The following is a 27,958-nucleotide window of genomic DNA, read 5'->3' as shown; positions in this document are numbered from 1 at the left end:
TGATAACATTTAATTTATATTTGTACATATCTATTTAATTCCTTTAATAATAATAAATAAACTTATGCTATGTTTTTAAACTTTATAATTTATAAATATCTATCTTGATAAAACAAGAACATTATGTACTAATGATCATTTTTCAAATTGTCAATTAACAGCTGCTTGAAACTCATATGAATGTGTCATGCGTAAAATGAAACGTACGTAGTGTAAGGGAGATCTATAGATCTGTCAAAACGGAGTAATTAAGTGAATGCAAATAATATGATAAAGAAACAATAACTGGAAATGTTAACCGTGTACAAATTATTAGAGAATTCAATACTTTATAAACGATGTGAAATATCCTAGTAAACAAATTCTCTTAACAATGTGAGTCTATAGTATTGCGTATGCCATTGATGTTTATTATATTAACTATGATGACACATAAAGAGTTTATTATTGTGGTTCATGTTTAGGAATTACACCGGATCGCTCGATCCGGTGGCGAAGGGATGGAACTTCTCGTCGACGGACTTCGCCGAGATCACCATGGATCGGAATTTTGCGCTGCTGCTCGTATCGCTAATATCAGCGATACTGTGGATAGTTTATATAACGTACTACAATAGTCGTGTTCTCGGCTACATACTAACAAGATTGATTAATAAATTCTACTTTCAAGATGAGAATTTTAAAATTGGTAAGTTAGTGGTAACATATTTTTAAGAAAAACAATCTATGTTTGAAGTCGAGCTTATAAGCGCTCTGAGTAGTACTATCTGCAATATAAATTAAAATCATTTGTAGCTTACAGTCATATAATATAATCTAAGCAAATAATATTTGTTATCAGACTGTTAGTGAAACAAATACATTAAGAACATTCAAATGAATCAATTAATAGGTTTTAATAAATACAAATTCCAATATTCCGATACTCTAATAAGACATAATTATGTCTATTTAGTAAGTTTATTTTATGAAATCCTTAAACAAGAATATGTTTTCATTTCAATATTATTTTTATAATTTAATTAAAACTCAAGAACATAGCATAATATATAATATATATGTATTATAGAATTTATGAAAAATGAAGAGATTAATAAAATTTCGGCACAAATATAGAATACAAATATTTCACACTTAATTTGATTATCACTTGTTTTTATTTTTAATATGTGAATTTTACAAGAATATGCCTACTGTGTGTTCATGAAACAATAATAAAGCCTTTACTTATTAAAGCTTATTACTACATTTTGTTTTCTTCTTGGTCTTCTCATTCCAAGTGAGGCTAATAGCTTGTCCATAGGACAGGTGTGTTTATAGGAGTATGTAGTCCATAGGAAACCCATACCACTTTAGTCAAATTACTCAGCTGCCTAAACTTCACCCTTAGTCCTTGACCTATGGACTGTGTTTATGTCATTTAGTATCCAAGTATAAATTTTTCTTATGTTTTGTAATAATTTAACCTAGTTTCTTCAATACTCCATACCATGGAGTGATTATTAATTTTGCCATATGTGTAAAAAGGAACAATCAGACACTTGATTAATGTTAACTTAATATAAATTTAAAATTCATTATAATGAATACTTTAAAAATAATTGAAAATGTTTTATTACAGGTTCATTTACTCTTAATGCTCTCTCTGGCAAAATCATGTTTCGTGATATTGTTTACATAAATTATGATTACACACTTCGCATTCAAGATGGTTACCTGATATTTAGATGGTGGCGTTCCTATGTTCCAAAAGATGTTGCTGAAGGTATTCAATATATAATAAGTTCGATATAAAAAGATAATTATTGATTTATTTTATTCATTATATCTCTACTGTGCAATAATGTTAATAGCATGCTTGTTTTGAACTGATTTGGAACTGAAATTAACATGCTACTCTGTTTGAAGATATACATTAATGTGTTTCTTGCATGACACATTCAGATTTAGTCACTATGTTTTCTTTTTATAAACACTGTACAATGAATTTCAGTGGCATATAGGGACTCTTCATTTCAGTAAATTCATTACTATAAAGTTAATATGAATTAAGTTAGTTGTTATTTTTCCAGATTTATCACATTCGGATACTCGTCTCTCTATTATGTTAAATGGCTTTGAATTACATTTTTACAACCGATGTGATCTGTACGCTGAACTCGAAAAAACCTTTGGGCTTGATCCATACATTAAGCAACAACACGACGACGACGATTCGGCCGATCGGGACAAGGCCATGAACGATGCAAACGAAAAACGAAGACGAGCTCAAGATACTGTACGATCCGAAGCGGCTATGGCCCGAACATGGCGCGATCTTATACCTGTTATTAAAATTGATATTTGTTCTGGACGTGTTGTTTTTGGAAATCGATTGGTACCAACAACATTATCAATCAGTATAGAAGAGGCTCACTTGATGTACAGTACAAAACCACCAGCATCGAGCTTAGACCATCTAATGCACTTTGTAAAGGCTAAAGCTGAAAATTGCAAAGTTATGTTGGCACCAAGTCCAAATTATACTGCTATGGTAGATGAACCACCCAGATATATGGGTGAAGGATTTGTCATTATGAGCTCTAACTACATGGAAGTTTATTTCTATATGGATGAACCTGGATTAGTGCCAGAACAACCTGTGTTACTCCAGTTAGCAAATGGTGACATAGTTGAATCGGCGCCACCTATTTGGGGTGTGGATATTAAGTGCGGTAAAGGAACTGATTTCAGTTATGGTCCTTGGGCAGACAGGCAAAGAGATCATTTATTTAAATTCTTTTTTCCTCCTAATTACAAGAATTTGGAAGTAACTCCACAGCCAAAACCTGGTGATAGAAGACAGATGCAGTCTTTCGATATTCGATTATCGACTTTAAATGAGGCCACAATAGACATATTGTTTACAAAAAATAAAGAAACCAATGCTGTTCATATAAATATTGGAGCAGGGTCTTACCTTGAAGTTACTTTACCATGGATTGTACTGCAAGATGGATATACAACAAAAATTACTGGACAGCTGCTACATTTGGAAGCGACCACTAGTCTTCAATATAGGAGCTTAGCTGAAAGTGAGACTCTAGAATATACAGTCAAATGTCATTATCCACTTGTATGGAATCATCACCAATGTTGGCAGCTTTCTTTGACCGGATGTAAAGCTACTGCACACTTTGTTTACACTCATATTGATTTCTTTCAAGATCTAACTAATGACTGGGCCAGCAAAGCTCGGCCAGATATATTACACTTTGTCCCTTACACATGGAAAATATCTTTGCTTTTGAAAGAATGTGAAGTGGTCACAGTAAGTAATCAATACAACTGGATAGATTGCAGTTCAACTAATCAAGAAAATAATCATGTTGCTTTTTGTGGTGACTTACTGGATTTGTCTTTCGACTTACCCTTTACGGATTTCTTGCCAGATGTCATTCCTCTAAAGATATGGGTACAAGGTGAAGCTGTTGATATGAGTCTTTATTTGCCAGAAGTCAACACATCAAGATTATTGCTCCTATCTATTGATAAAAACATGAAGCTCATTCCATGTAGATTAAAATCATCGAAGTGGCGTAGGAAATGTGTTAAAAGTCAAGGTTGGGTAGACTGTTGGTCTGTTCCAATAGTTGCACTAAGTGTTCGATACAATTACCATCCTATACCACCTCTGGGACCAGAGCCACAAGCGGATATTACAACACCGGAAAAGGAAGAAATACTTTTATCACCTATGAGAATACCTCGAATGAGAAAGCAACCTCAAATAAATTGGGCTTTAGATGGGAACAACTTTGATCGTACAACTCTTACCCCAGATAAAGTGAGTGTTGAACTTGAGGTAGGGCCGTCTATCTTACTTGCTTATGGCACTATAATCACAAGTTTCATGAACTTACTGGAAAATATTTTTGGAGAAGACCAATCATTTACAGACATGCAAAAAACACCTAATATGGAAACATATTATTGGTCCAGTGAAAACCCTACGAAGTTAAATGATAGAAGTAGTATAAATCAACATGAGATATCAATTGATGACTCGAGTGATTCCAGCAAGGGCCCTTTCGATCCACGCCGTTGTCGCCCATTAGACGTTACCGTGTCAATTATAATTCATGATATACAAGCACACTTGGTTAAAAATTGTAGTGAAAATGAGCCACCCTGTCCTGTGATATTAATTGAAAGATTCGGTTTTGAAATGGATAAAAGTTTTCGTGAGACTAAACTCCAGCTCTTGTTAAGTCCATCGATATTGGTTTCCTCAAACAACCCTTCACGATCTAATTCGAATGGGATTAATAGTTCGAACGCTCTTCAACAAGGACATCTCATGCTTTCATCGTTCCAGCTGAGGGGAAATGGTTTTTTTAGTGACACTAATAGATCCGTCGAAGAAGAAACAATTGAGTATGCTTGGATGATGGAACTGCAATTGGGTCAATTGACTGGGCGACTGACATTACCACAGCTTTATCAAATTATTTCATCACTTGAAACATTTTTACTTCTTATTAGTGATAACGAAAATGAGCTGACGCCTCCTAACACCGCTAAACAATGCCACCATGGACTCAATAATGTTTTATGTCCAGAAACAGACCTAGCACTTAAATATCGCTGTCCCACTCCGAATGAAATAAAATATAGGATGATTCGGGTCGCTATTGATCTCATCGATATTTACGTCGCCGACACAAATACAACTCTTCAAACGTGGATATCACCGATTAGATTATCATTTTGTAATTTACATGGGTCTGGATTTGGAACCGGCATCACTGGACTATTGCCAAATATTAAACTTGCACTTTATACACAGACCAACATGCAAGCTAACACTCATCACCACTCCAGTGGAAGCAACGGAAGTCAAGCAAACAAAGTACCAGAAAATGAAAATTGGGTTGGAGTGGGCTCGATGTCTTTGGGTCCTTTACTCATAGAAGCTGCTTCATCATTACCACAGAGTCCAAAAAATTTACACCTTGTCCAGCAAAAGTTTTTAAAATTACACGACGAAAAGTTTAAAAGATTGTGGTTCCTGTGGCCAAGTGAAGGTAAAGGTACCCAGTGCGGATGTATTGGAGGTTGTAAATTTTTCGGTTCCAATAGAAATGGTGCTAACTTTTTAAAGCCAAGTTCTTCGGACTTACTCGAAGGAATAAACATAGCTGTATTTAACGTAATTGAAACGTCTCCTGGAGAATACGGTTACGGTCAAAGCTTACTTCATCCCGGACAGTTGGTTTTCCATACACCACCATATAATAACTTAAATGTCTGTTTGCAACCGACAAATGTATCAACTTTGATCCCATCACCTTTGCCGCAAAATCTTAGCAAGTCACCGCAAAGCATAGACAGAAGAAGCCTCACTCGAAGGTTTTCTTATACGAGCATGAGTAAAGGCAGCAATAATGTTTTAGTATCAAGTACAAAAAGTGATGTTCCATACGCCCGTCTAGTAGATTCTACAGTTCCCCTGGGTAGTTCAAAAATTGACAGCGACTCTAAACTTAATAAAACAGTTTTAAATGTACCCCAGATGGAAAGCAGCGTTTCTGATTCGAAACTAGCTCTTAGCTGTGGTTTGAAGGAATGTTCAAATATTAATGTTAAAAGACCTGTTCAACCCGATAATGATCAATTTGTAGTACCCAGAGTACCACCAAGAAGTGTAGCAGTATCCGACTCTCATTACTCGCTAAATTCACAACCTCCGCAAGAAGATGCTATGGTACCGGAAGTCCAGCGAACCATATCGATTACAAGCGAAAATCATTCAGAAGCATTTTTTTCAGCAGATGAAGATATGTTCCCTAGTCGTTCATCAAGCTTAAAACATTCTTTCGGTAGTCGACGGAGTAATCCCAAAGAACACACTTCGTATGGAATCGGAGATGGCAATAGTGAAAAATGGTTAAACATCGGACACAGGTCAGAAATAATCGATGGTCACGACACAATAAGCAATTTAAGTGCAGGCGTTCAACCTGACTCAGAGAGTGGATCGGTGTCATCAACTTCATTCATATCTGCTATATCTTCTCAAGAAGATATGACACTAGTCAATCTTCATATGCAAACCAACAAGCCCATTGTAGATTCTCCTTTACTTATGTCGAGCTATATAAACAATTTGCCGCAGTATAGGTGTTGTAATTGGTCAACCTGTTCCTTGCCAAGTGGCAGTGACGTATTCACATTGCCGCTATTTAAGAGAGCTGAAGATGGCTCCTTGGTATACGTTGGCCAAAAGTATCTTCCAACTTTTGAACACGTGGGTAAAGTGCAGTCATTGAAATTAATATCTAAGAAAGACGTTCATACTAGTCAAAATCAACATGGTCCTTATTCCAATTTACCGTCACATTTTAACTCTCAAATTAAATCACATCCCTACCCACAAGCGTGGTGGGATTTACAACAGAACGTACAAGATAATCAAGAAAATACAACGGATAAAAGTAGTACATCTACAATAACAACAACGAGTGATAGCAAAAACGGTCTATTCGTGAAATTGCGCGGTGAGGTCGACGTAATGCTAACACCGCTAGTCTTAGAAAGCACTCAAAAGTTTGTTGAATCTTTGACGCCAGTATTAGCAAATATCCACCCTATAACTGTTATAAACCATTTGCGTTTACTTTGTATTTCATCAGTGGAATCGTCGAACGTATTAAAACAAAAACAGTATGTACTAAACTGGTTACCTCAAATGCAAGCTACTAATGGGTCTAGTATAGTAATGGAGAAGGATGACAAATGCAAACTTGCGACGATACCGCATTCTAATATATACGAAGAGACGGTGTGCGACCAACTCCAAGCCACGGTCACAGTGCCTAAAGTTAATATCATTTTCATTCAGTCTTCTGTCGTCGAAGACATGATATCATTTTCTGCACTTGATAACATACAAGATTTGACGTGTGTTTCGCTATTTGGTGTATCTGTTGAAAATATAGTAGCCAAATATATCAGCACAAAGAAAACTCTAGAATCAGTACAACTGTACTATAGACCGACCCTTCGAGCCCTAGGAAGTAAGAAGTCATTTGGCATTATGAAAGGACCACGCGCGCTGATCTCAACACAATCCTCAGGAAGAAAACGAGGGCCGGAAAAGGGAGAACCGGTCTTTATAGAGACGTCGCAACAACAGTGCGAGGATACGACAATTAAATTAAACATTGGTATGTATGACTTTTAATTTGGAATGGAATTTTGTGAGAAATCATTAGGTATAGTTAATTATGTTTTACAGGAAAAGTCCACGGGCAGTTGCGTCGTATTCGTAATGAGTCATCACAATTAAAAGATGCCACTATTACCGGTATTCCTTGTCAACATTCAAAAGTCTCATTTAAATTTATCAGAGGAGACTCGTGTGGAAAAGGATGTGATAATATGGTAAGGATTCGCGACAAAGTTTTATGTAAGATTTTAATAACGAATTATTACTGTTAAAAAAAAATGCTGTCATTACAGGGTTGTCAAAATGGAGCAACGGAGGGTCAAAAAGAGAACTCCATCGGATACATTATGTTCGAATGTGGTATTGAAGGTGTTTCTATTAAGGTATCGAAACATTCACAGTCTCATAAACCGAACGAAGACAAAAAACAACAACGAACCGATAGCGAAAGCTGTCGCGAATCCGTCAAATCCGCAGAGGAATCGAAACCCGACAAGGAGAAGTCGAAAGGATTACGCAATTCAGGAATCGAGGAGCTATTTCGAAAAAGAGAATCCAACTCCAAGCCCAGCACTCCCAACCTGAGCAGCGCCCAGCCGCCGCCCGTGCCGCCCGTCGCGCCCGAGCCCACCACGCCCGCGCCCGACGACCCCACCAACGACAGCACCACCACCGTCGTGCCCGTCAAGGACGGCGGCAACACGTCGTCGTGCTCGATAGACTTCAAAGTGGTCTGGTTTAACTTCGCCGCACCGCCGAGGACCCCCATCACGAAGAAGATCGATTACACGAGGTAATAACCGCAACGATACGCCGGCGCCGCGGTTCACAATGGAAATCTCGATAAAACGTCATTATTTCGAACGCCAGGCTGGACTGGAACCTGCTGAGCACCGCTTCGCCCGCCATCAACGCGTGGATGAACCCGTGCAACCGGCTCGGCATCCGCGTGGTGGCGCTGTACCGCGCGCGCGCGCGCCGCCTCGCCGCCACGGCCGCCAGCCTCATGGCGTCGGCGCTGGACCGCGCGCCCGACCACACGCCGCCCAAGGTGAGTCGCCGCCGCCTCCACCGCCGCCGCCCCGCGCCCTCCTAGCCGCCCGCGCTGACCGGCCGCTGTCCGCAGAGCCGCTACGGGCGCCACACGCCGATGGCCAAGCAGCTGCGCGAGGAGCCGTCGCTGCAGCTGTGCGCCGTGCTGCTGCGGTACGCGCTGCAGGCGGACGCGGCCGCCGTGCAGGCCGACCTGGCCGAGCGACACCTGCCCTCGCTGTCCACGCTGCGCCAGGTGACGACGTTTGTTTGTGGTAATGGGCTGGCTGAGTGCCTTCGATTAATAAATATCTTATTGTATTGATCTGATTCCAGGGAGTCATAGTTCTCACCAGACAGTGGAAAAATATTCTGTATACTCCGCTTCTTTTGGAGCACAATTACAAGAGCAAAGTTATGAGACCACTCAACGTTACTTTCGCTTTGCCTGATTTGCTCGAGGTATGGTACCAAAAAATGTTGTCATAAATTATAAGTCATAAAGAAGTGTAATCATAATTTCTGAAAAATATACTCGTTCAGGATTCTGTAGAGGGTTGGCAAGAGTATCAGTTCGACAACGAGGCTCTTGACGAGAACTGCCTCTTGTTGAACATGGACGTGGACAAACTTACCAATCAAATTCCTGGTGAGTTATTTTTTTCCAGTAATACCTGCAATTATAGTTGACTTTCAGAGTGTGATATTACGTATAATAAAATAGCCAACGCACAGATTATGCACGAACAAGCTATTAGTACCTGTAAATGAGTTAAGAAAAAAATGCATTTGGATACAGCGTGTGCGTGGGCGGCTGAAGCTGAGGCTTATATATTGAAATATACCGAAGTCGTCTGAATACTTTATAAAGTATACATAAAGCTATAGATAAGTTTAGTATTTAAATGTGTTGGTTCCACGGAGCGACGTGTATATTTGTATTGATAAAATATCAGGTAGATTAATAATAATAGATAATCAGGGCTTTACATTTGTACAGACGATACTATAAGATAACAATAAGGTTATTGTCAATATGTATAATATGCCAGTATAGTATAGTAAATAAATGCATATAAACAAAAATCGTTTCTTAAACATACTAATACAATATTGGTCTGTGAAGCGAGCGCGCCGACGCCCACCGCTCGCCCGCACTCGTACCCGTCCACGCCTCCGTCCGGTTCGTACGCTTTGTTCATCCTGTGCATTATGGTTTATATGTTGAGTGTTGTTTTGCTATGACGATACGCTTAGGACCTGTATCCACCGAATTGGATAGCCGGAGAAGACGGGAGAAAGCAGACTACAGATGCTGTGGAGAGATGGATAAATAACTGTAAATACTATATTCCAATGTAATAAACAGGAAATATAAATAACACATACTTTTAAATATAATATAGTACAGCTCTGCTATATTATACACTAGTTGATTAATATATCTCTATTTATACTACATAACTATTGAACTTAAGTACTAACGTTACCTTAACACATTCGATAATAACTTTGCCAAGATCAAAATTTTTCCATAATATAACATAGATCCGATCTCGAAATCTTATGTCAATTCAAAGTCAAATTTTATATTTACCTTACTCCCCCTACTATTGAAATGGGCTATACGTAACCCTGCACAAATCTTCGTCGGAATCCGCTTTGGTGGATACAGGCCTCTAAACTTGCACGTTTTGCGAGTAAACTTTTATAAACGATGTTTTTCGTTTTGTCTGTGAAACCTTGTATCCTTATACCTTCTATATTTGGTTACATACTAAGTCATAATCGATTTATTTTAATTGAATTTTGTTAATGAAAAAAATAGCATTAATAATGTTTTGTTACTTTATTAATTGTAACGTCTTTTTTTTAACCTTATTCGTTCATTATTATTATTACGTATTAACTAATCTGGAATAACTTTCGTCATTTATTGAGCTATGGGATTTTGTTACGTCCATTCAATCAAGCCGTATTCTTCTCGAAACATATCGAGCATAGCTCTGTAAATGACGAAAAATTTATATGAATATAGAAATTTTACTATAGGAAATTTGCGGTCCTTTTTTTCTTCTCTACCTTAAGATTGTCTGAAAGAGATCGCTGTCTTAGCGATAAGGCAACCTCTTCTACGTGTTCCTTGTCTGTATAGATCTGTTCACTCCAAGGCGCGTCCACTCCATGTTAAATACGTTCGGTATGCATTATCAAATATAATGTAATTTTTATTTTTCTGCTGTCTTCATTCTTACTTTTACATCAGTAATCTCACGCTCATTAAGATATCTAGTAACCCCGAGTGTCTAATGTCTCATACTAATGCGTGCCAATGAATTAGCCTGGAGCGGTGCGTCTTCGATAAAGAATAGATTTATTGTCTATGTCTACGTTTAATTTGTTTTCCAGTCCAGATTCGTTAATGTTAATCATTTTAAATATATCTTTTCAACGTTGTATGTCCTCATTATATTTTCATCGATATATTTTCAAACTTTTTGGTTTCTTTACTTTCGCAAGTTTTATGTTTATTCTATATAAACCCATTTGAGAAAGTAAATGCACGTTATGGATATTTTTAATTCTTAAATTTATATAAATTATATTGATAATTTTTGTAATCCGCTTTGTTGTAGATTTTAGTCTCTGTCAAATTAATGCATTGAAATATTGCACTTTTTATACACCAACATTAAAATATTTTTCATTTTAACAATTTTTAACATTTTTTTTAGTAATATCTGTCATGCATAGCAAATTCATCAAATCACTTGACTCGTTTTTTTGACAAGTTTTATCGTAAATAATATGTTACTGGTCTCTTTAACAAATTTTCCTATTTTAATTTCAAAAAAGCAAATGGCAATACAAAGTTCCTTATTACAAATTCTTTTATTGGAAGTTATATGAAACGAAATAATCAACAGTGCGAGCGGCACAAAGCAGTCGTGCGAGCCTAGTTTTTCCATCGCTACCTTTCTCCACGAGGAAAACGCCATTCCAAGACGACGCCATTGCCAGTGAGTATATTATGAAAATTATAAAAAGTAATCAAATATTTAGTAATATAATAAATGTAACTTTATCTATAATGGGAAACTTTTTCATGGATAACAAGAAAGCAGATCAGATGAGCACTTTGACGGTAAGTGGTCACATACTATCTAAGAACCATGAACTGACTGGTCCTTGTCATCGCCATCAGCATGTCAGTGCACTAATATTCAAGTTTGCGTGCGTGCGTGCGTGCAATTACACTGATTAACATAAGCTTTAAACAGAATAGAAAAATGAGCGCATTGTTGTTTTGCGGTAGATTATATTGTGGATGATATACCTTTAGAATAGAAACCTTCCAAAGTTCGGTCTCTATTTTCTTAAAAACGGCTGCCTAATGAGAGTTCATGTTTTCTAGTTGTCTATAACAAATGTCCATTTTACGAGTTAATTACTCGTAAAATGGACGTTCGTTATCTTAAATGGTTTTATTCCAATAATAGATTACGGAACGTTGAAAGAGGATCTGCCGACAGTGGGCTCGAACCCGTCGCTGTACTCCCAGGGCAGCCACGACAACATCGCCAACGACCGCGCCCGCGAGGATCTCTACCAGTGGATGGCCAAGCAGGAGCCCATCAAAGTGGTGAGAGCGCGATACTTCCCCTCACGACGCGAGCTTTTAATGTCAGTTTCATTTTATCCGATACTCGATTCGATCCGGGACGATTCCCCGCCAGGAACCGAAGAGCAAGAAGCATATGATGCCGCCGAAGATGCCCGGTCGCGCCGTGTCGGCCGCCATGCCCAACTGCAGCCTGTACCCGCTGCAGGGCTCGCTCATGCTGCTGGACGCGCACCTGGTGTTCCAGCCCTTCCTGTCCGCGCTGGGCGTGTCTCCGCACCAGGTGGCGCACGGTACGAACCTAACTGTGCTCTCATTCCACCCTTACGTATTATCCGATCACTTCATTCGCAACACTGTGGTTACAGGTGAATCGAAAGTTAAAGGCGTCGGTGCCGAGGCCGGTTCGGGTCTAGATTCCCTTGGCTCGAAACTGTCTCTCCTAGCATGGGTGGACATGTTCCGCATCGATATCGTGGTGGGAGAGTTAGCCCGCGATCGAAGACATCAGAATAGCAAAGGCAAGGGTACGGCGTATTGTATACGAGATTCATTTTATTGTTGACCGAGATAGCAACAGATGTTAAACTAATGCTTTTTTATTTTTATTCAGCGAATCATCCGCATGTGGACATACCTTCGGAAACTCCTGCATTCCTTTGCGAGAAGATATCGATCGACGTGGACTTGAAAAAAGTAGCGGACATGGCGGTGGACGACCTCATCCAGCGGCAGAACGTGCTGTACATATCGCGCGGGCAACTCAAGAAACACATCAGCACCATGCTCAATTTCAACATCAGTATTCGCTTTATATCGCAACAGGTGGGTCTCGCACGGCAAAATATAGAAGGCTTATCTGATGATATGTGGTCTCCATCGCCGTGGATATCCAAACAGAAAGCATTACTTAAAAAACATATGTATCGAATACAATTCTGTTTTTGAATTCAGTACCTACAATAAATAATTTTGTATCTTTCATAGTATTTTTTTATCTTGTATGTTTTCGTGCAGGTGAACATGCCACTGCTGCGGCTGCTGCATCAGATCAGCAACATGTACCAGAACGTAAAGGACACGCAGAGCGAGCTTCGCACGCAGACCAACTCTTCGCGCCGGCACGACAAACATCCTTCTGGTATAGTTCTTTACTGTTATATTAATATGTTTTTTTATTCTCATTAATACAGATAATAAATAATTAAGTGAATATAAATAGATACAATTACATAGTATTTATTGCACGTGATAATAAAACTTATTTTAGCGAAAAATACCACTACTGTGTCTCCTCAGTGTCCGACTTCCCGGAAAACGTCGTGAGCATGTCGTCCCTGGACAAGGACAGCCAGTACGCCACGCTGGAGCCCAAGTGGGAGCTGTCGGTGGCGCCCGAGCCGCCCGCGCCGGGCTCCGACAAGGGCACGCCCCCCCCGCCCAGGCCGCGCCCGCAGTCCTTCGCGCAGAAGCTGCGCTCCACCGGCAAGACCGTTAAAGGAAAACTCGGTCAGTATGTCTATAGGTAGCTACTAAATAACCCGAATACAAATATTTAAAACATGTAAATTTTTTTTTTTTTAAATACTGGTAAGAGAACTTTATTTCTACTAAAGTTTTGCTGCAGTTATAAATCTTTATTATGTCTTCTTATCGAACTATTAAAACATGCAGCGCTAGGTCGCTTATAGAGAATACATATCTTGTAAGCGCCAGGAATTTCATGGCGCTTTTGTTTTTCGTTCATCTTATTGTAAACATCTATCGTCTTTATCAGATTCGTCACTCTTTAATTTTATTTTAATTTTTATTTACTGTGGTACTATGATTATTATCCAGGTATTTAATCACTTGAACAACTAGTCATTTTACGTACTTGACTACTGAATCGTTATTTAAGTTCATACTATGTTATCGATTTTTGAATTATAAGCCGCTCTGAACGTGCCCACCCTGAGTAAACGGAAAAATCACACTAGTGTCAGGTGAACAATCTGCAACTCAGTTCAGTCAAAGTGGGAAATACATGTGTATATATGGAGGAGTTAACAATCGACGTTTCGATGAATCCTACAGTTAAGATCCCAGAGAGTAACGCTGGTGCCCGTGGGCGGTCCACAGGCTACAGCTCGCTGAGCGAGGGCGCGCACACGCCCATGTTCGCGGCCAGCGCGCCCGAGCCGCCGCCGCCCCGCGGACAGCTGGCGCCGCGCTGCTGGCGCACCGTGTACCTGCTGCTCGACCTGTACGCCAACATGCCCGACGCCGACACCATCACGCACAGGTACGGCCGCCGCCCCGCACCGCCCCGCCCGCCGCCGCCCGCTCCCCTTGTGACGCCCTGCTCGCCGGTTGCAGGTTCTCCGTGTCGACGGAGCTGCCGGAGGCGTACCGCGGTCGGGCGCGGCCGAGCTCGCGCGAGCAGAACGCCAGCAACTCCTCGTCCAGCGCCACCGGCATGGGTATCGTCGTGGTCGGCGTCGCCAGGTACGTATCTCGTTTGTTACCCGGAACATTCGACCGAATTCAAATGATATCAGAACTTTCATAAAAGTGTAATATGCTCAGAATCCACCGCACGCGCCTGTTGGCCTCCTTGTCGGGGTTGAAGCTCGAGGCGGAGATCACGTCGCTCCAGGCGTCGCTGTCGGCGTCTCGTGCCCGCCAGTGGTCGCTGAACGGAAATCTTGGCCGCACTGCCATCGTGCTGCTCGAGGGAACGGCACCCAATCATCAGTTTGTATTATTCCTACAATATTTTACACTAATTAGACCGATAGTGGGTCCTTACATACACTTACACTAATGAAATCGAATAGACATTGACCCCGGAGTTCGTCTTCCCAGGACGGTGGTGCGAGTGAGCGTGGGCAAGTCGCAGGCGCTGTACGCGTGGGAGGGAGGGCGCCTGGGTGCCACGGCGCTGGCAGCCATCGGCGGCGTGCGCGTGGACCTCCCGCAGCACCCCGTGGCGCTGCACGGCGTCATGACGCGCTCCAGCAAACAGCTGTCGTCCACGCTGCAAGTGGGTGAAACTACTCCGCGGAAACTACTCCGTTCCACGCGTATGAAGTACACATAAAAATGAGCGATCTCTGCGTGCGCAGGAGCTGGGCGTGACGCGCACGTCGTCGCGCATGTCGCGCGGCGCGGCGGGCGCGACGGGCGACGAGGACGACGACGGCAGCCCGCCGCCCGCGCCGCGCCCGCCGCCCGCCGCCACGCTGCGCCCCGACCCGCTGCTGCAGCCGCTGCAGCTGCAGTTCTCGCTCGTGCTGCAGGTACACGTCCGTCCACATGCCCCCGCTGTATTCGAGGACTGCATATATATGTATTCGTTTCTCGCCGAAATTTAGTTCTAGTATGCCTATGTTCTCATCCGGACATCGAGGTACCTCGATGTATTCGTCGTTACGATCGATTCAGTGCTTCAATCGGGATGGGGTACTAAACGGGCGGAGCCCTTTGGCACTAACAATACGAGTCCGGTCGACCCGTGCCGCAGAGCCTGAGCGTGACGGCGGCGCTGCTGCCGTCGCTGCAGGCGCAGTACAAGATGGAGCGCGTGCAGAGCGCGGGCGTGACGGCGGGCCGCGCGCACTTCACGGTGGAGCTGCCGCACCACTCGCTCAGCTTCGTCACCAAGCTGCAGGTCAGCGTGTTTCGATCGTTGTTATTTCCTTCGGAAAGATTGTGCCGGCTCGACTTGCTTACTGTTTAATATCCTCAAACGACCGCCGCCGAATTGATTGCCGTATTTTTTGAATGTCGCCTCAGCCTACCGACTAAATGGGCACATTTTGAGACACCGAAAGTTCATCCGTCTCCCGACAGGTGACGGAGGCCAACATCCCCGCGGCGGCATCCGTGGCGCTGCCCGCCGTGTCCTGTCGGGCGCGCGTGCTGGACTGCGACCCGCAGGAGCGCAGCGACGCAGACTCCGCCGACACGGCCGACGCCAGGGGTGACTTTGCGGCCTAATCTATATCTAAACTTGTTCCACTAACTTTATTAAAAATGATCCCCGACGAGTGGTCGTGGTGGTTTCTGAGGTTCGTTTCCGATGCCCCCAGCGGCGCCGGAGGGCGTGGTGCTGCGCGCGGGGCGCTACTTGTCGGCGACGGCGGACATCGGCCTCTTCGAGCACACGCTCTCCACGGACCTGTTGAATCATCTGGTTTTCGTACAAAAAGTTTTTATGAAGGTGCTAATATATTTTAATAATTGTTCTATGATTATTTCTTGTTAGATATTGATATCGATAATACTAATTATGTTTATGCCTGTTATCCGAATATCATATAATCACAATCTCAGGAAGTCAATGAAGTGGTACAAAAAGTGTACGGCGGGGAAAAACCGGTGCCGCTGTGGAACGAGGAAGAAGTATCTTCGTCTGCCTTTAACAGGATGCTGTTCTCCCTTCTGATCAGAATAAAGGTAAACATCACCATTGACATCGGTAGTACTCAGAACTCTCTGTTTAACGACTGTGCCCCCCCCCCCCAGCGCATCCAGCTGACGGCGACGACGCCCAGCAACTCTGCCGTGCGGCTGGAGACGGGCGCCGTGGAGCTGGAGCTGTCCAACCGCGTGCAGAACGTGCCGCAGCCCGCCGGCCCGCACGGCCTGCGCCTGTTCGCGCGCGCGCAGGTCTGCCTGACATTCGATTCCTTGTTTCGGTTCGATTGCCGGTATCACTGACTCCCTCCCTTATTTCATTCCTCCGCTGTGGTATCGAACGATCTGTTCCTTTTCTTATTTTTCACTGAGTTTTGTATTTATTATTCAGTGCAATATGATAAATTGTTTCACAGGTCGACGTGAACCTCAGTCTAGGACAACTTATAAGGAACGCTATGTTCGAGGAAGCCGAGCCAGAATTCCAGCAGTATGCTTTCTTCAACACCAGAATAGGTAATTGCGCGACGATACACTCTCGATACCCTAAAAGTATAGGTAAATAACTTTATTTAAATGTTTTCAGCGATGCGTAACGCTTTCCAAGACGAAATAGTTTGCGAGGAGGATAAGGAAGTAGTCCTGATTACGTTAAAGCGGCCGCTCATATACATACAGCCAGTGGCCGTGGACAAGGCGATCCTCGTCTGGCTAAATTATAAAAACGCGTACGAGTACTGGAACGAGAAACGAATGAGCCTGAATAAGGAAGTGCTCACGGCTACGCAGCAGGTGTTCGAAAAGGTACCGATGTGCAAATTAACAAATTTATCGAATTTTAAGCTGTTAACTTTTAAACACAATATAAATAAAACAATATCAATTTAAATATAATTCGTATATAAATTAAAACAATAATATTAATACACTCAAAATTGAATTCTCATTTCTCTCCACAAGGTACAATTGAGTTCGAACATTTCGCCACCGCATCTCAGCACTCTATTCTTACAACTCAATGTAGACGAGATCGGCATCTGTCTGCCTCTCAACCAACTGCCACTGGTAAGATACAAGTTGTAAATAATTTTATCTGTGCCTATTACTGTTTTTTTTTTAGGAATTATTACGGTTTTAAGTTTTGCTACGAGTGTTTATGATATGAGGTTAAAAAATGAAATTAATTATTATTAATAATGACCGAAGTTATTAATACAGACTAATTTCCAAAATCAATTCGTAACTTATCATCATATTCGTTAAAGGACACTTTGAACATAGGCAACATCAATGAAATATAATAAAAAACCTTCATATATCTAAAATACTCAAAATTCTAAATCAATATACTCTTAAGTAGGCTTATAAAAGCATCGTTACAATGTTGAATTCAGTCGCAAAGTAGATTCTACTTAGAAGAACCGCAAGAAACTCAATAGTTACTCTTTTCCAAAATTTTGTGGTATCGACTTAGTCGTCGTGGGGCCGCGGCTGCTACGAGGCGGAGTCTCGCGGCGCAGTGGTGGTGACCCTGGAGAGCACCAGCATCTCTGCCTGCAGCTCGGGCTCGCTCGTCAGCAAGGGCCGCTTCGTAGGCCTCTGTCTGCGTTTCGCAGACGACTTCGAGGCCTCGCTCGACGACTGGAAGCCCGATCCCGGCGAGGCCTGCATCAACGTGTGCTGCGTATCCGAGGGCACCTACGAGGTCTGCAGCAGGACGACGGCGGCCAAGCACAACGGTGGGCTCCTCGTTCTATGTGTATCGAATAGAAATGAGGAAAGGATTTTTCAAAGATTTACTCTTTCAGAAAACGCAAAATGGTTCCTGAACGTATCGTGGCAAATGGAAGGCGTGGATATACACTTGGACGTGAATGTTGGCAAGCAGTTGTCGGCACTCGGACACACTCTGACTATGTTGACTGGTAATTTAATGATGTTCATGGCTCTTATATGTATTTGCAATGAGAAGTGCGTTGAATAAATTAGAATGCTAATATCATCACATTATAGGTTTCGAGGAGGAAGATCCTCTGAAAATGGATTACGAAAGTGACTTGGACGATGAAGCGGATAACAGCAAAGACTCTCAGGTATATTATTAGGACTTATAATAAAAAGTCTTTTTCTATTAAAGCTCGCTCAATAAGACCGATCAATCAACTAAAAAAAATATAATTTCGAACAGGAAAGCATCGTGTTCCGTCGCAAATATACGGATCACCTTCCGTCGTTCGTGTTCGACCCAAGCATCGACGCCAAGAAGCGGTCCAAGCTAATCGAGAAGGAGATGACGGAGCAGGCCAAGATCATCAACGACCTGCGCGCACTGGGCGCCAGCCACAGCACGGTGGAGTACGAGCTGAGGCGCCTGCACGACCTGGAGGCGCTCGTGTTTAAGGATTTCCGGAGGTGATTACGAATTTTCATGTTGAATTTAATCTGCATCAGCTCTTTGAGTACTCTTTGTATAATCTAATAATACAACGTGACGATATTTCGCTAAGTGTTGAAAATACACTTCTCACACCATAAAACAATTCGTTCCAGGGACATGATACAAAAACTGCGTCGTCAGAGCGTACGCGCGAGCTCCATCACGAAGGGCAAGCTGGGCCTCGGCTCCAACCGCAGCCGCTCCTTCGTGTCCGCGCCCGCCCCGCCCGCCGAGCCCAACATAGACTTCGATCAGTCAGTGCACACTCGCGGCTCCTAGGATCCGCCACCCGTCCCTTCGGTACGGGTGTCTCCAAATCTACAATCTCTAAAAGATGTTTCAATTCATACAGCGCGTCCGAGCCGCTGGGGTCGCTGGGCATGTCGAGCGCGGTGGGCGAGTCCGGCGAGACGCTGCTGCTGGCCGACGACGACACGCGGCTCGCGGACATCATCGAGGGCGCCTCCTGGAGCTCCGCCGACAGCGACCCGCTCGCCGGTAAGCGCGCGGCCGAGGCGCGCCCACGCGAGCCCCGCGGCCGGCTCTGACGCGATCTTTGCGCAGGCGCGGGCCCGTCGCGCTCGGCGTCGCTGCGCGCGGCGCGCGGGGAGCCGCGGCCCGGCGCGCGCGTCACCTTCTCGGGCGGCGTGCAGCGCCAGAGCAGCCTGCCGGCGCCCTGGCCGCCGCACGAGTGCGACCCGCCCCCGCAGACGTGCGTATCGAGGACGTCGCGCCGCTCGCGGTCCCGCTCCGCCGGATTTCATACGTCGCTCGTTCGCAGGACGCCCCCGGACGCTCCGGGCCCGAGCCAGCCCGAGAGCAAGCAGACCAAGGCCAAGACCGCCGAGCCCAACATAGACTTCGAGCTCGACGTCAAGGTGCACATCAACAGCGGCAAGTGCGTGCTGCACACCAAGGACATCTCCCGGGAGGACGAGATGAAAATGTCAGTAGGCCAGGGAGGCCCGTGAGGTGGCCGGTGGGAGGCTCGCGACTAACGTTCCTCGTGTCCGCAGCGGCGGCAGCGGCGGCAGCAGCCACAGCGGCAGCCGGTCGCGCGTGGGGCGCTCGGCGTCGGGCGGGCTGGACGCGCGGCGCGCCCGCCTGCCGCCGCCGCCCGACCTCACCGTGTTCCAGGTGCCCGGCCTGCAGCTCAAGGTCAGTGCGCGCCCTCGTACCGTTTTAGGTCAAAAGTACTAATCGAAGCATATTGAACATTTTAGATTAAGTTTTTAACATTTATGTTAAAAAATATACTCATTATCTTAATCAATAAATTTACGAAGCAAATTAAATAAAAATCGTCATAACTGTGAGCAGGTGCACTACGAATCGAAGACCCTCCCAGAGGAGTCCGTCTCTCCGCAAACGATACCCACGATGCCGCTGAACCCGAACGTGCGGAAAGTGGGGACGAAGAAGGCGGCCCTGTTCGCCTGGATCACGCTGCAGAGCATACCCGAAGAGACCATCATCAGCCCGCACATCCTGGAGTTCCTCGAGCAGACCCTCGAGCCGATTCCGACGAAAGCATCGTTCACCCCTCCCATGCCAGGTGAGTTGGACACCGGCTCGTGGCAGTAGCGCGGCGGTGACGGGCGGTCGGCCGGAGAGTGTAAGTGTCGTTGTGGCAGCGCGCGGCGCGGCGGAGGGCGAGGCGGAGGGCGGCACGTACGGCCAGTACGTGTACGCGTCGTTCCCCGTGGACGTCATCGTGCACTTCCACACGCGCCCGTCCGCCTTCCGCTTCAGCTGCCTGCCCGCCTCGCGCGTCGAGTGCCTGCTGCAGCTGCCCAGCCTGCAGATCGTCTTCAGCTCCAAACGCGCCGGCGATGAGTGAGTGTGATATTTAAATATGCTAATATTTTTTTTACTAACATTCCATACATATAATGTATTCAGAGTTTTCTCTCGGCGTAACCTTATTTCTTCATATCTAGATAAATCTGGCCGATATATTTGTATTGTCAGTCTAGACAACAATCGTCTCAAAAGAATTCTTTATTATATTAGACAATTATAAACTTTTAAATTAACATGGTTATTTTTATTACTAACAGTATTTAAAACGGGATATTTACCATGTTTTTTATTTTTATTTGTTGGAGCTCGATATTTCGACTTTATCTACGAATCTCGTGAACAAGACATTCGTAGATAATAAAGTTGAAATATCGAGCTCCAACAAATAAAAATAAAAAACATGGTAAACATCCCGTTTTAAATACTGTTAATTATAAACTTAGACTAATGGTGGAAAATTGCAGAGAGACAGCCGAACCAGCGATCGCGATGGGCGGGCTGAGTGTGACGGGCTGCCTGGCCGACTTCTCGGTATACATTTTCCACCCCTACGGCGGCAAGAAGTCCAGCCTCAAGGAGGCGCAGTGGTCGCCGCTGGCCGACACCGAGCGCAAAGACTCGCTGTCCGTTAACGTCGAGTTCGTCAAGTTCCACCTCTCGCGCTTCAGGAAACTCGACTTCCAGACGGATCACGACCAGTCCAAGGCCACTGTCAGGTTTTCGAGTAAGTTTAATTAGTTTTGTTTTTTTTTTTTAAATTTATTATATTTCTGAATACATGGAAAATATTTGCGTTGCAGCCATCGTAGACGTGGGGTCGGCGTGGTTCAAGTACGACATGCGGCGGCTGAGCGAAATTCTGGCTTTCCCCAAGGCGTGGTACCGCCGCAGCATTGTGCGCAGACTGTTCCTGGGGGACGTCAGCTTACAGCGACCACAGTCGGGGTACGTACGGATCGTTCGGTGTTGCCTTCACAAATCTGTCATTTATTTTCGACGTGTTTAAAATACAGTCATGTAAGCATGACTCTCTGGTAACGTCGTATCGTACATAACGTAAGCTAAAATTAACAATTAGTAGTAGTTAATGATTTAAGCTATATATGTACAAATTATTGTTTTTTCAAATCAGAACGTCAAGTAACAACGCGCCCCTGTCACCGGTGCTGCCCCAACGTGAAAAAACTAAAACGAACGATTCTCAGAAACCTAAGGGTAAGGAAAATAAAGAGTCACGGCGCCTCTCGGACTTAAATGTTTCTTATGGTATGGTAATTAATCTCACGCCTGCGTTCAGCAGAGAGCAAGGCCGAGGTCGCTGCGTGGGAGACGCTGGTCCTGTTCGCGGTGAACTTCGAGCGCCTCAACGTGCACATGAACATGGGGAACGTCATGGGCAACGTCAGGTGAGTCGCGCGGCGGCGGCGGCGCCTCCCCCGCCGCCGCCGCCGCTGACGCGCGTGTGCCTGTGTGCGTGTGCAGCTGGCAGTCGCGCTCGCTGGGCGCGCGCGGCCGCCTCAGCATCGGCAGCGCGCGGCGCCGCTCCGTGGCCGGGCGCCTGGCGCTGGGCGGCGCGGCGCTCGAGGCGCGCGGCGGCATCGTGGGCGGCTCCTTCGCGCTGTCGGGCGCGCGCCTGCACGCGCTGCTGCAGCAGGAGCCGCCCGCGCACGTGGCCGCGCTGCGCCTGGCCGCGCTCGAGCTGCGCCTCGACTACATGGGCGCGCCGGCGCTGCTCGCGCGCCTCAGCCGCCCGCAGGCCGCGCTGCGCGACCGCTGGCGCCACGCGCCGCCCGGGTGAGTGCCTCGCCGGTGCCGTACCGCTGCGCGCTCGCGGGCCCTTTCGCTGACCCTCCTGCGCGATTCCTCCTCCAGTCGTCCGGCGACGATCATCGCGCACGGCACGCTGACCTGGCAGCAGCTGCAGATCCTGATGAGCCGCAGCACGACGCCGGAGCTGCTGAAGATGCAGCTGAAGCTCGAGGAGTTTTTCACGCAGCAGTTCAAGTCCGGGAAACGCGTGTTCTCGTCGCTGCACTCGGCGCATGCGCCCGGGGCGCGACCCTCGCGCGACAGGAAAGACCGTGAGTGTTTCTTATGTGTCCCCTATACTTTTATCATTATCTCTCCGTAAATAAATTTTCATATTTTTTGTTAATTTAAAAAGACTATTTGCGATCCAGTAATGATGATTATTTAAAGTTTGGTGAATTACTTCAATAAGTACCTATTCGTTTCCAAGTTTTGTTGCGTCGTCGTCGTTATCGTCTGTTCTAGAAAAGTCTCAAATATAGAAAGTGGAGACGACGTCATCACATTAAATGAAACGAGGATTAATGCTGATAAAATAATCGAATAAAAAAATAGACGAAAAGTAAATAAAAAAATCTAAGAAATTAATTCACACAGAACTCAAAACATAGTAAAACATCATTTGATAAGTTCACTAACCTATGAAAATAGCAACGCCGCGCGGCGTTGTCAATCAAGCGGCGGATTATTTACCCCTAGTCGGAGCTAACCAGCACAATAGTATAAACACCTTACCAAAAACATAGTATCCCCTTTACCTACTCACTTTATCAATTAAGATCATTTATTTACATTACAACATAATAAACATACATTTATTTCTATAACGATTCTTTAACTCACGCAACGTAGTACTGATGATGTTTTTGTGGTTTAAATTTCCAAATTAAAGTTTAAAAAAAACCTTTAAAATTTACTCATGCAATAAATTAGATTTATTACATAAGTAAGAAAATAATCTACATAATACTTAGTTTTCGGTAAAAAGACATACTTACATATTTACTTTAAAGTAAAGTATTTAAATAACCGGCAAATGTTCATTTTTGTGTCATACATGACACATACATACGCACAAAGCCTTAAATAGTACCGGGAATCACTGTGTGGAGCGAGCGCTGGACGTACCCGTTCACTTGCTTACCGAACAGTCCCCTTTAACATCAGCCGGCATTAGTTTAGGTTAATAATTTATGAATTAATGGTTCGAATCGGCAACGTTTCATCTATGTCGGTCGTAAGTTATCGACCCGCTAATATTTATGTAGCAATATCTCCGATTCTGGTACAGGATATTGTTAATTAATTAAATGAAAATATCCTGTGGCTGAGTTGATGAATGTATTTGATTTTTTGTGTTTGGTTTTATAATGCTATATATTGTCAGGGGTATCGTTTAATGCTTTGACGACACTGACACATTGTATAACAATTATATATTTTTAAATGTGTCTATTGACCTAATAATTGCTGTGGCCCACGCATTCTTACTACGGATAAGGTCAGGTCTAGCAATGGAAACTTAATACAATATAGTGATGAAAAAGTCTTGCGATAAATAAAAGAATAAAACTTAAAATATAAGGGCTGAATAATTAATTACATTGAGTATAACATATTTTATATAAAATATAAAGAAAAACAGATATTCGCATTTCTTAGGTTTCAATGAATAGTATATTATACAGAAGCGGGTGCAGCTGCAGGCGCAGGTGCGGGTGCGGGTGCCGGCACGGGTACAGGTACAGGCGCAGGCGCAGGTACAGGCGCAGGCGCAGGTACTAGCACAGGCACAGGCACAGGCGAGCTACGACACCACCGGCACTGGCAGCGAGTGCTGCGCCTAGTGTCGGCGGCCCCCAACACGCACGGTCAGTACTAGACAATATGCGTGATTTTTTATACACTGAACTACGCCGTACAAACCGTAAACCTCGCCTCAACGTTCCAGTCCTGGGCGGAACTCTGGAGCTGCAAGGTTCGAACATCTCGCTGGCGTGCTTCCACGGCAACAGCCTGAAAGCGAAGTCGTGGGCGCTCTTCAGCCTCAAGGATCCCTGCATCAGCTTCGCCACCGAGGCGCAGCAGATCGAGAACGAGGAGGGTGAGTCGCACGGAGCGCACGTGAGGGTGAGTGGCGCCGAGGGCGATGCTAACGCGGCGGGTGCGCAGCGGGGCGCGGCGCGCGCACGCGGGCGGTGCAGTCGCTCACGGCCAGCCTGGGCGCGGGCGGCGCGGGCGCGGGCGGCGCGGGCGGCCACCAGTCGCTGGCCACCGTGTGCCGCATCTCGCGCACCGTGCTGTTCCCGCCGCAGTTCAAGACGCTGCACGAGTGGTTCCACTACGCCTTCGCCGACAGCGAGATCGACGGTCAGTACTCGCTCACGCCCCCGACGTTTAGTCTGCTTTCGGAGCTTCCCCCTCCACTGTCGAACTAGTAGCGACTATTATCCGACGCTTGTAGGTTTTGTCGCGATGTTTTCTCTACGACCGACCATGAGATAAATTAAGAACACAAAATAGCATACAAAAGTCACTGCTCGTTCCATTCTAATAAGGCCCCGATCGACGATCGAGGCCTAGAAGGAGTCGTAAAATTTATATTATAAGTAATAATGGCCTCGCTACGTGGTCACATGTGACACTAAATATGCGATCGGGCTCGCAGCCATCGACCAGTTCCCGTCGCTGGAGCGGGAGAACACGGGCACGACGGGCAGCACCGGCAGCGCCGGCGCCACCGCCAGCAAGCCGCCCGAACGCCACGCGCGGGAGGTCATCTTCGCGCTGCCGGCGCTGCAGATGCACCTGCGCACCAGCCACCTGCAGGATGCGCAGCCGCCCACCGAGCGCGGTAAACGGAACGAAAACAAAATATTTGGAATCACTGCTAATACTTTCATTTTATTTTTTATCGAATTTAAATATAAAGTAAATTTAAGTAACCCGGGTGTTTTATAAAATTAACAATGAAAATAATCTTTTCTTTACAATTCTTTACAAACACATCCTCAGACGAAAAACCGATAGTGGAGTGTAGTTTCATCACGGAGTTCGAGGACCACATCTTCGTGTCGGTGGACGCGGAGGCCTTCCTCTTTCTGCACGATCTCATCTCCTCGTATATCAAGGAGAAGGAGCGATTCGTAAGTGGATGGGGTGGGGACCCGTGCGATACGCGCCGCCACCCGACTGCACGAGCTGAGCCGGTGCGATGCCCGCAGATGCCGGGCCGAGCGGGCGCGGCCGACGCGCAGCCGCCGCAGGACTACCGCGACTACCGCTGCCTCACGTGGCACCTCGAGCCCACCGTGCGGTACGAACGCTCAGCCGCCGCGCGACTCCTCCGCCGCCGCGATCGGGCGTACTGACCCTCGGCCGCCTTTCAGGCTGCTGTCGTGGGCCGGCAAGTCCATCGAGCCGTACGGCGTGGACTACATCCTGCAGAAGCTGGGCTTCAGCCACGCGCGCACCACGATCCCGAAGTGGCTGCAGCGCGGCGCGCTGGACCCCGCCGACCGCCTGCTGGCGCTCGTGCTGCGCCGCCTCGTGGCGCTCGTGCCGCACCGGCCCGCCGCCTAGCGCGCTCGGGACTATATATCAGTAGCCGAGCGTTAATAACTCGAACGTAATCAAAACTATTTTTGTTGCAATTAAATTATATTATGAATGCTAATTCAACTGTAGGTACTCGTAAGTTTTTTTAGATCGAATCAGACAGAAATAAACATAAATGATCCCCGCTTGCATCACTATAATATTTAGTTTAAATACAGATTATACTACAATATTTGATATGAAATCTTAAATATTACAATCAAGTCTTAGCGAAATTTAAAGTACTTCCTTCCATACGTTTTGCTTAATCAATAAATGTTATTTAAGGGTGACTAGTTAAACAATGCCGTGCCTTCTTCTTTCGAATATAAAATGAGTAATGTTAGAAAGAGATAACTATGTGTAACTAAGCACCCTCTAAACAATGCTTACGAGGTGTAGTCGATATTATTTAATGTTTATTTTTTTCCCTATTTGATTTCAGCACTTATTAACATACCGCCGATTCTTACACATTCGAAGACTTTCTTTCATTTAGAGTGATTTAATTTAAGAAGTATTTATTGTAAGTATTGCGAATAGCGTCGCATGTTTTTTTTTTAATATTTTATTTAAGTACAAAGTGCGTGTTATTCGATTATGTAATTATTATTTTGAATGTACAGTCAGCCGTGAATATGCACATATCAATTCGGATTAATTTAATACAACTTACAATGAACATAATATTATAATATTGAATTTTTTCCATGCATATAAATGCCGCTGACTGTACTTCATAGATTTAAAAGTATAATTTCGTAGAAGTGTTTTCATTGTGATCACTATTGACTGTTAGTTTAGTAGTTATTGTATTGGGTTTAGGAATAGATGGATAGTGGACGAGGCCTACATAGAACTTATTCCATTATAAATAAGGGCCACTTTGCGACGTCAGGTAGCGCGGTAGGTGTTGTTAATATAGTAGCGCGATTTTCGAATTATAAATATCTTAAATATTAAATAATCATATATTTAAATGTAATTTATTCAATAATGATAATTTAATAATGAGGCGGGTAAAGGAAACAAAACTGTTATCAAAAAAGACCAAAAATTTGATTACATTGATACTTATTACTGTATATTAGAATTTCATTATCAAGATTTAAAAAAATAAATCATTATTTAATTAATACACACAATATGATAAAAGTTTTATAATAATTTTACAATATTTGAATTTTATTATATATAATTTTTTTAATAACTGATCGACATTGAACTCTTCGTCCTCCGTTACAATGAGCAGCTTCGTAGTTGGATATTTTATCTCGATGTGGGAATAAAGGAACGTCTGTAACGCCAGACCTATATTATGTATTTGATATATTTTATTACGGAACGTGATTTGTAAATAATGAATGTGATACGAATAAAAGTATATTAACTATATTTCTTGTATTATTTTAACAAAAAACATTTAAAACAAACGTTTTTTTGGTATGCTTTACTTATTTGGTGCTAAATGGGGTAAAGTAGATTTTTGAATAATGATTTTCCAAATATATATGTCGAAGATGAACGAACGAAGATGACTGACAATTACGTTGATGCTGAAAATACTTTATATATTTTTTTATAGTAGGATGGTAAGTGGTCACCGCCGTCTATAGACAAAGGAGCTGTAAGAAATATTAAACTTCCCATAGATCGCCTATGCGCCACCAACTTTGTGAAGATGTTATGTCCCTTGAACCTGTATTTACACTGGCTCACTCACCCTTCAATACTATCCGTCAATCTATATCATTAATCAGTTCAGAATGTTAGTGTCATTATTGGGAGTCAAAACTGATTTACTTGGCGGTAGCGCTTTGTGCAAGCCCGTCGGGGTAGGTACCACCCACTCATCAGATATTCTACCGCCAAACAGCAGTACTCAGTATTGTTGTGTTTCGGTGTGAACGGTTATTAATAATAATGTCATAAAAAAAAACACCAACAGTAGCAGCAAAATAATTTATTTAAAAAAAAACTAACAACGACGCGCATTCTCGCGCTTTACCTATCGCTAACTTCAATTCATATAATATTAAGCAAATAT

At 44.2% G+C, this 27,958-nt stretch overlaps 1 protein-coding gene across 3 annotated transcripts; it reads left to right on the top strand.

The window, feature by feature from the left end:
• Positions 1 to 231: 231 nt before the first annotated feature.
• Positions 232 to 27,281, top strand: LOC125076974 (transmembrane protein KIAA1109 homolog). Of its 3 annotated transcripts, none has more exons than XM_047688736.1 (55): positions 232 to 375; positions 465 to 688; positions 1,622 to 1,765; positions 2,073 to 7,208; positions 7,280 to 7,425; positions 7,504 to 8,003; positions 8,081 to 8,261; positions 8,337 to 8,498; positions 8,579 to 8,704; positions 8,786 to 8,891; positions 9,369 to 9,425; positions 11,170 to 11,262; positions 11,743 to 11,885; positions 11,980 to 12,157; positions 12,233 to 12,391; positions 12,478 to 12,689; positions 12,882 to 13,005; positions 13,164 to 13,373; positions 13,986 to 14,148; positions 14,223 to 14,351; positions 14,433 to 14,600; positions 14,712 to 14,889; positions 14,972 to 15,145; positions 15,370 to 15,516; positions 15,699 to 15,828; positions 15,938 to 16,068; positions 16,182 to 16,304; positions 16,374 to 16,517; positions 16,682 to 16,781; positions 16,852 to 17,069; positions 17,226 to 17,330; positions 17,740 to 18,004; positions 18,074 to 18,190; positions 18,279 to 18,358; positions 18,454 to 18,677; positions 18,816 to 18,956; positions 19,037 to 19,200; positions 19,267 to 19,414; positions 19,484 to 19,648; positions 19,719 to 19,860; positions 20,023 to 20,257; positions 20,337 to 20,538; positions 20,970 to 21,229; positions 21,306 to 21,450; positions 21,638 to 21,720; positions 21,806 to 21,911; positions 21,988 to 22,299; positions 22,378 to 22,586; positions 24,003 to 24,185; positions 24,266 to 24,418; positions 24,487 to 24,684; positions 24,983 to 25,168; positions 25,330 to 25,460; positions 25,539 to 25,630; positions 25,704 to 27,281. In XM_047688736.1, coding segments are annotated over exons 1-55 (13,947 nt in total). In that variant the 5' UTR covers positions 232 to 373; the 3' UTR covers positions 25,897 to 27,281. The 3 variants fall into 3 exon arrangements, with proteins under 3 accessions (XP_047544692.1, XP_047544690.1, XP_047544691.1); XM_047688734.1 differs by adding an exon at positions 11,361 to 11,387 and having other exon boundaries at positions 13,941 to 14,148; positions 25,330 to 25,630; XM_047688735.1 differs by having other exon boundaries at positions 25,330 to 25,630.
• The last annotated feature ends 677 nt before the right edge of the window (positions 27,282 to 27,958 follow it).

This window comes from Vanessa atalanta, chromosome 3 (genome assembly GCF_905147765.1).
Source record: "Vanessa atalanta chromosome 3, ilVanAtal1.2, whole genome shotgun sequence".
NCBI classification, from domain to species: Eukaryota; Metazoa; Arthropoda; class Insecta; order Lepidoptera; family Nymphalidae; genus Vanessa; species Vanessa atalanta.
This window is presented reverse-complemented; position numbering and strand designations above follow the sequence as displayed.

Coding starts and splice junctions, on each gene's coding strand:
- LOC125076974 (XM_047688734.1), top strand. Junction 13,374..13,940: donor GACCGTTAAAGGAAAACTCG/GTCAGTATGTCT, acceptor TGAATCCTACAG/TTAAGATCCCAGAGAGTAAC. Junction 18,957..19,036: donor CCCAACATAGACTTCGATCA/GTCAGTGCACAC, acceptor AATCTCTAAAAG/ATGTTTCAATTCATACAGCG.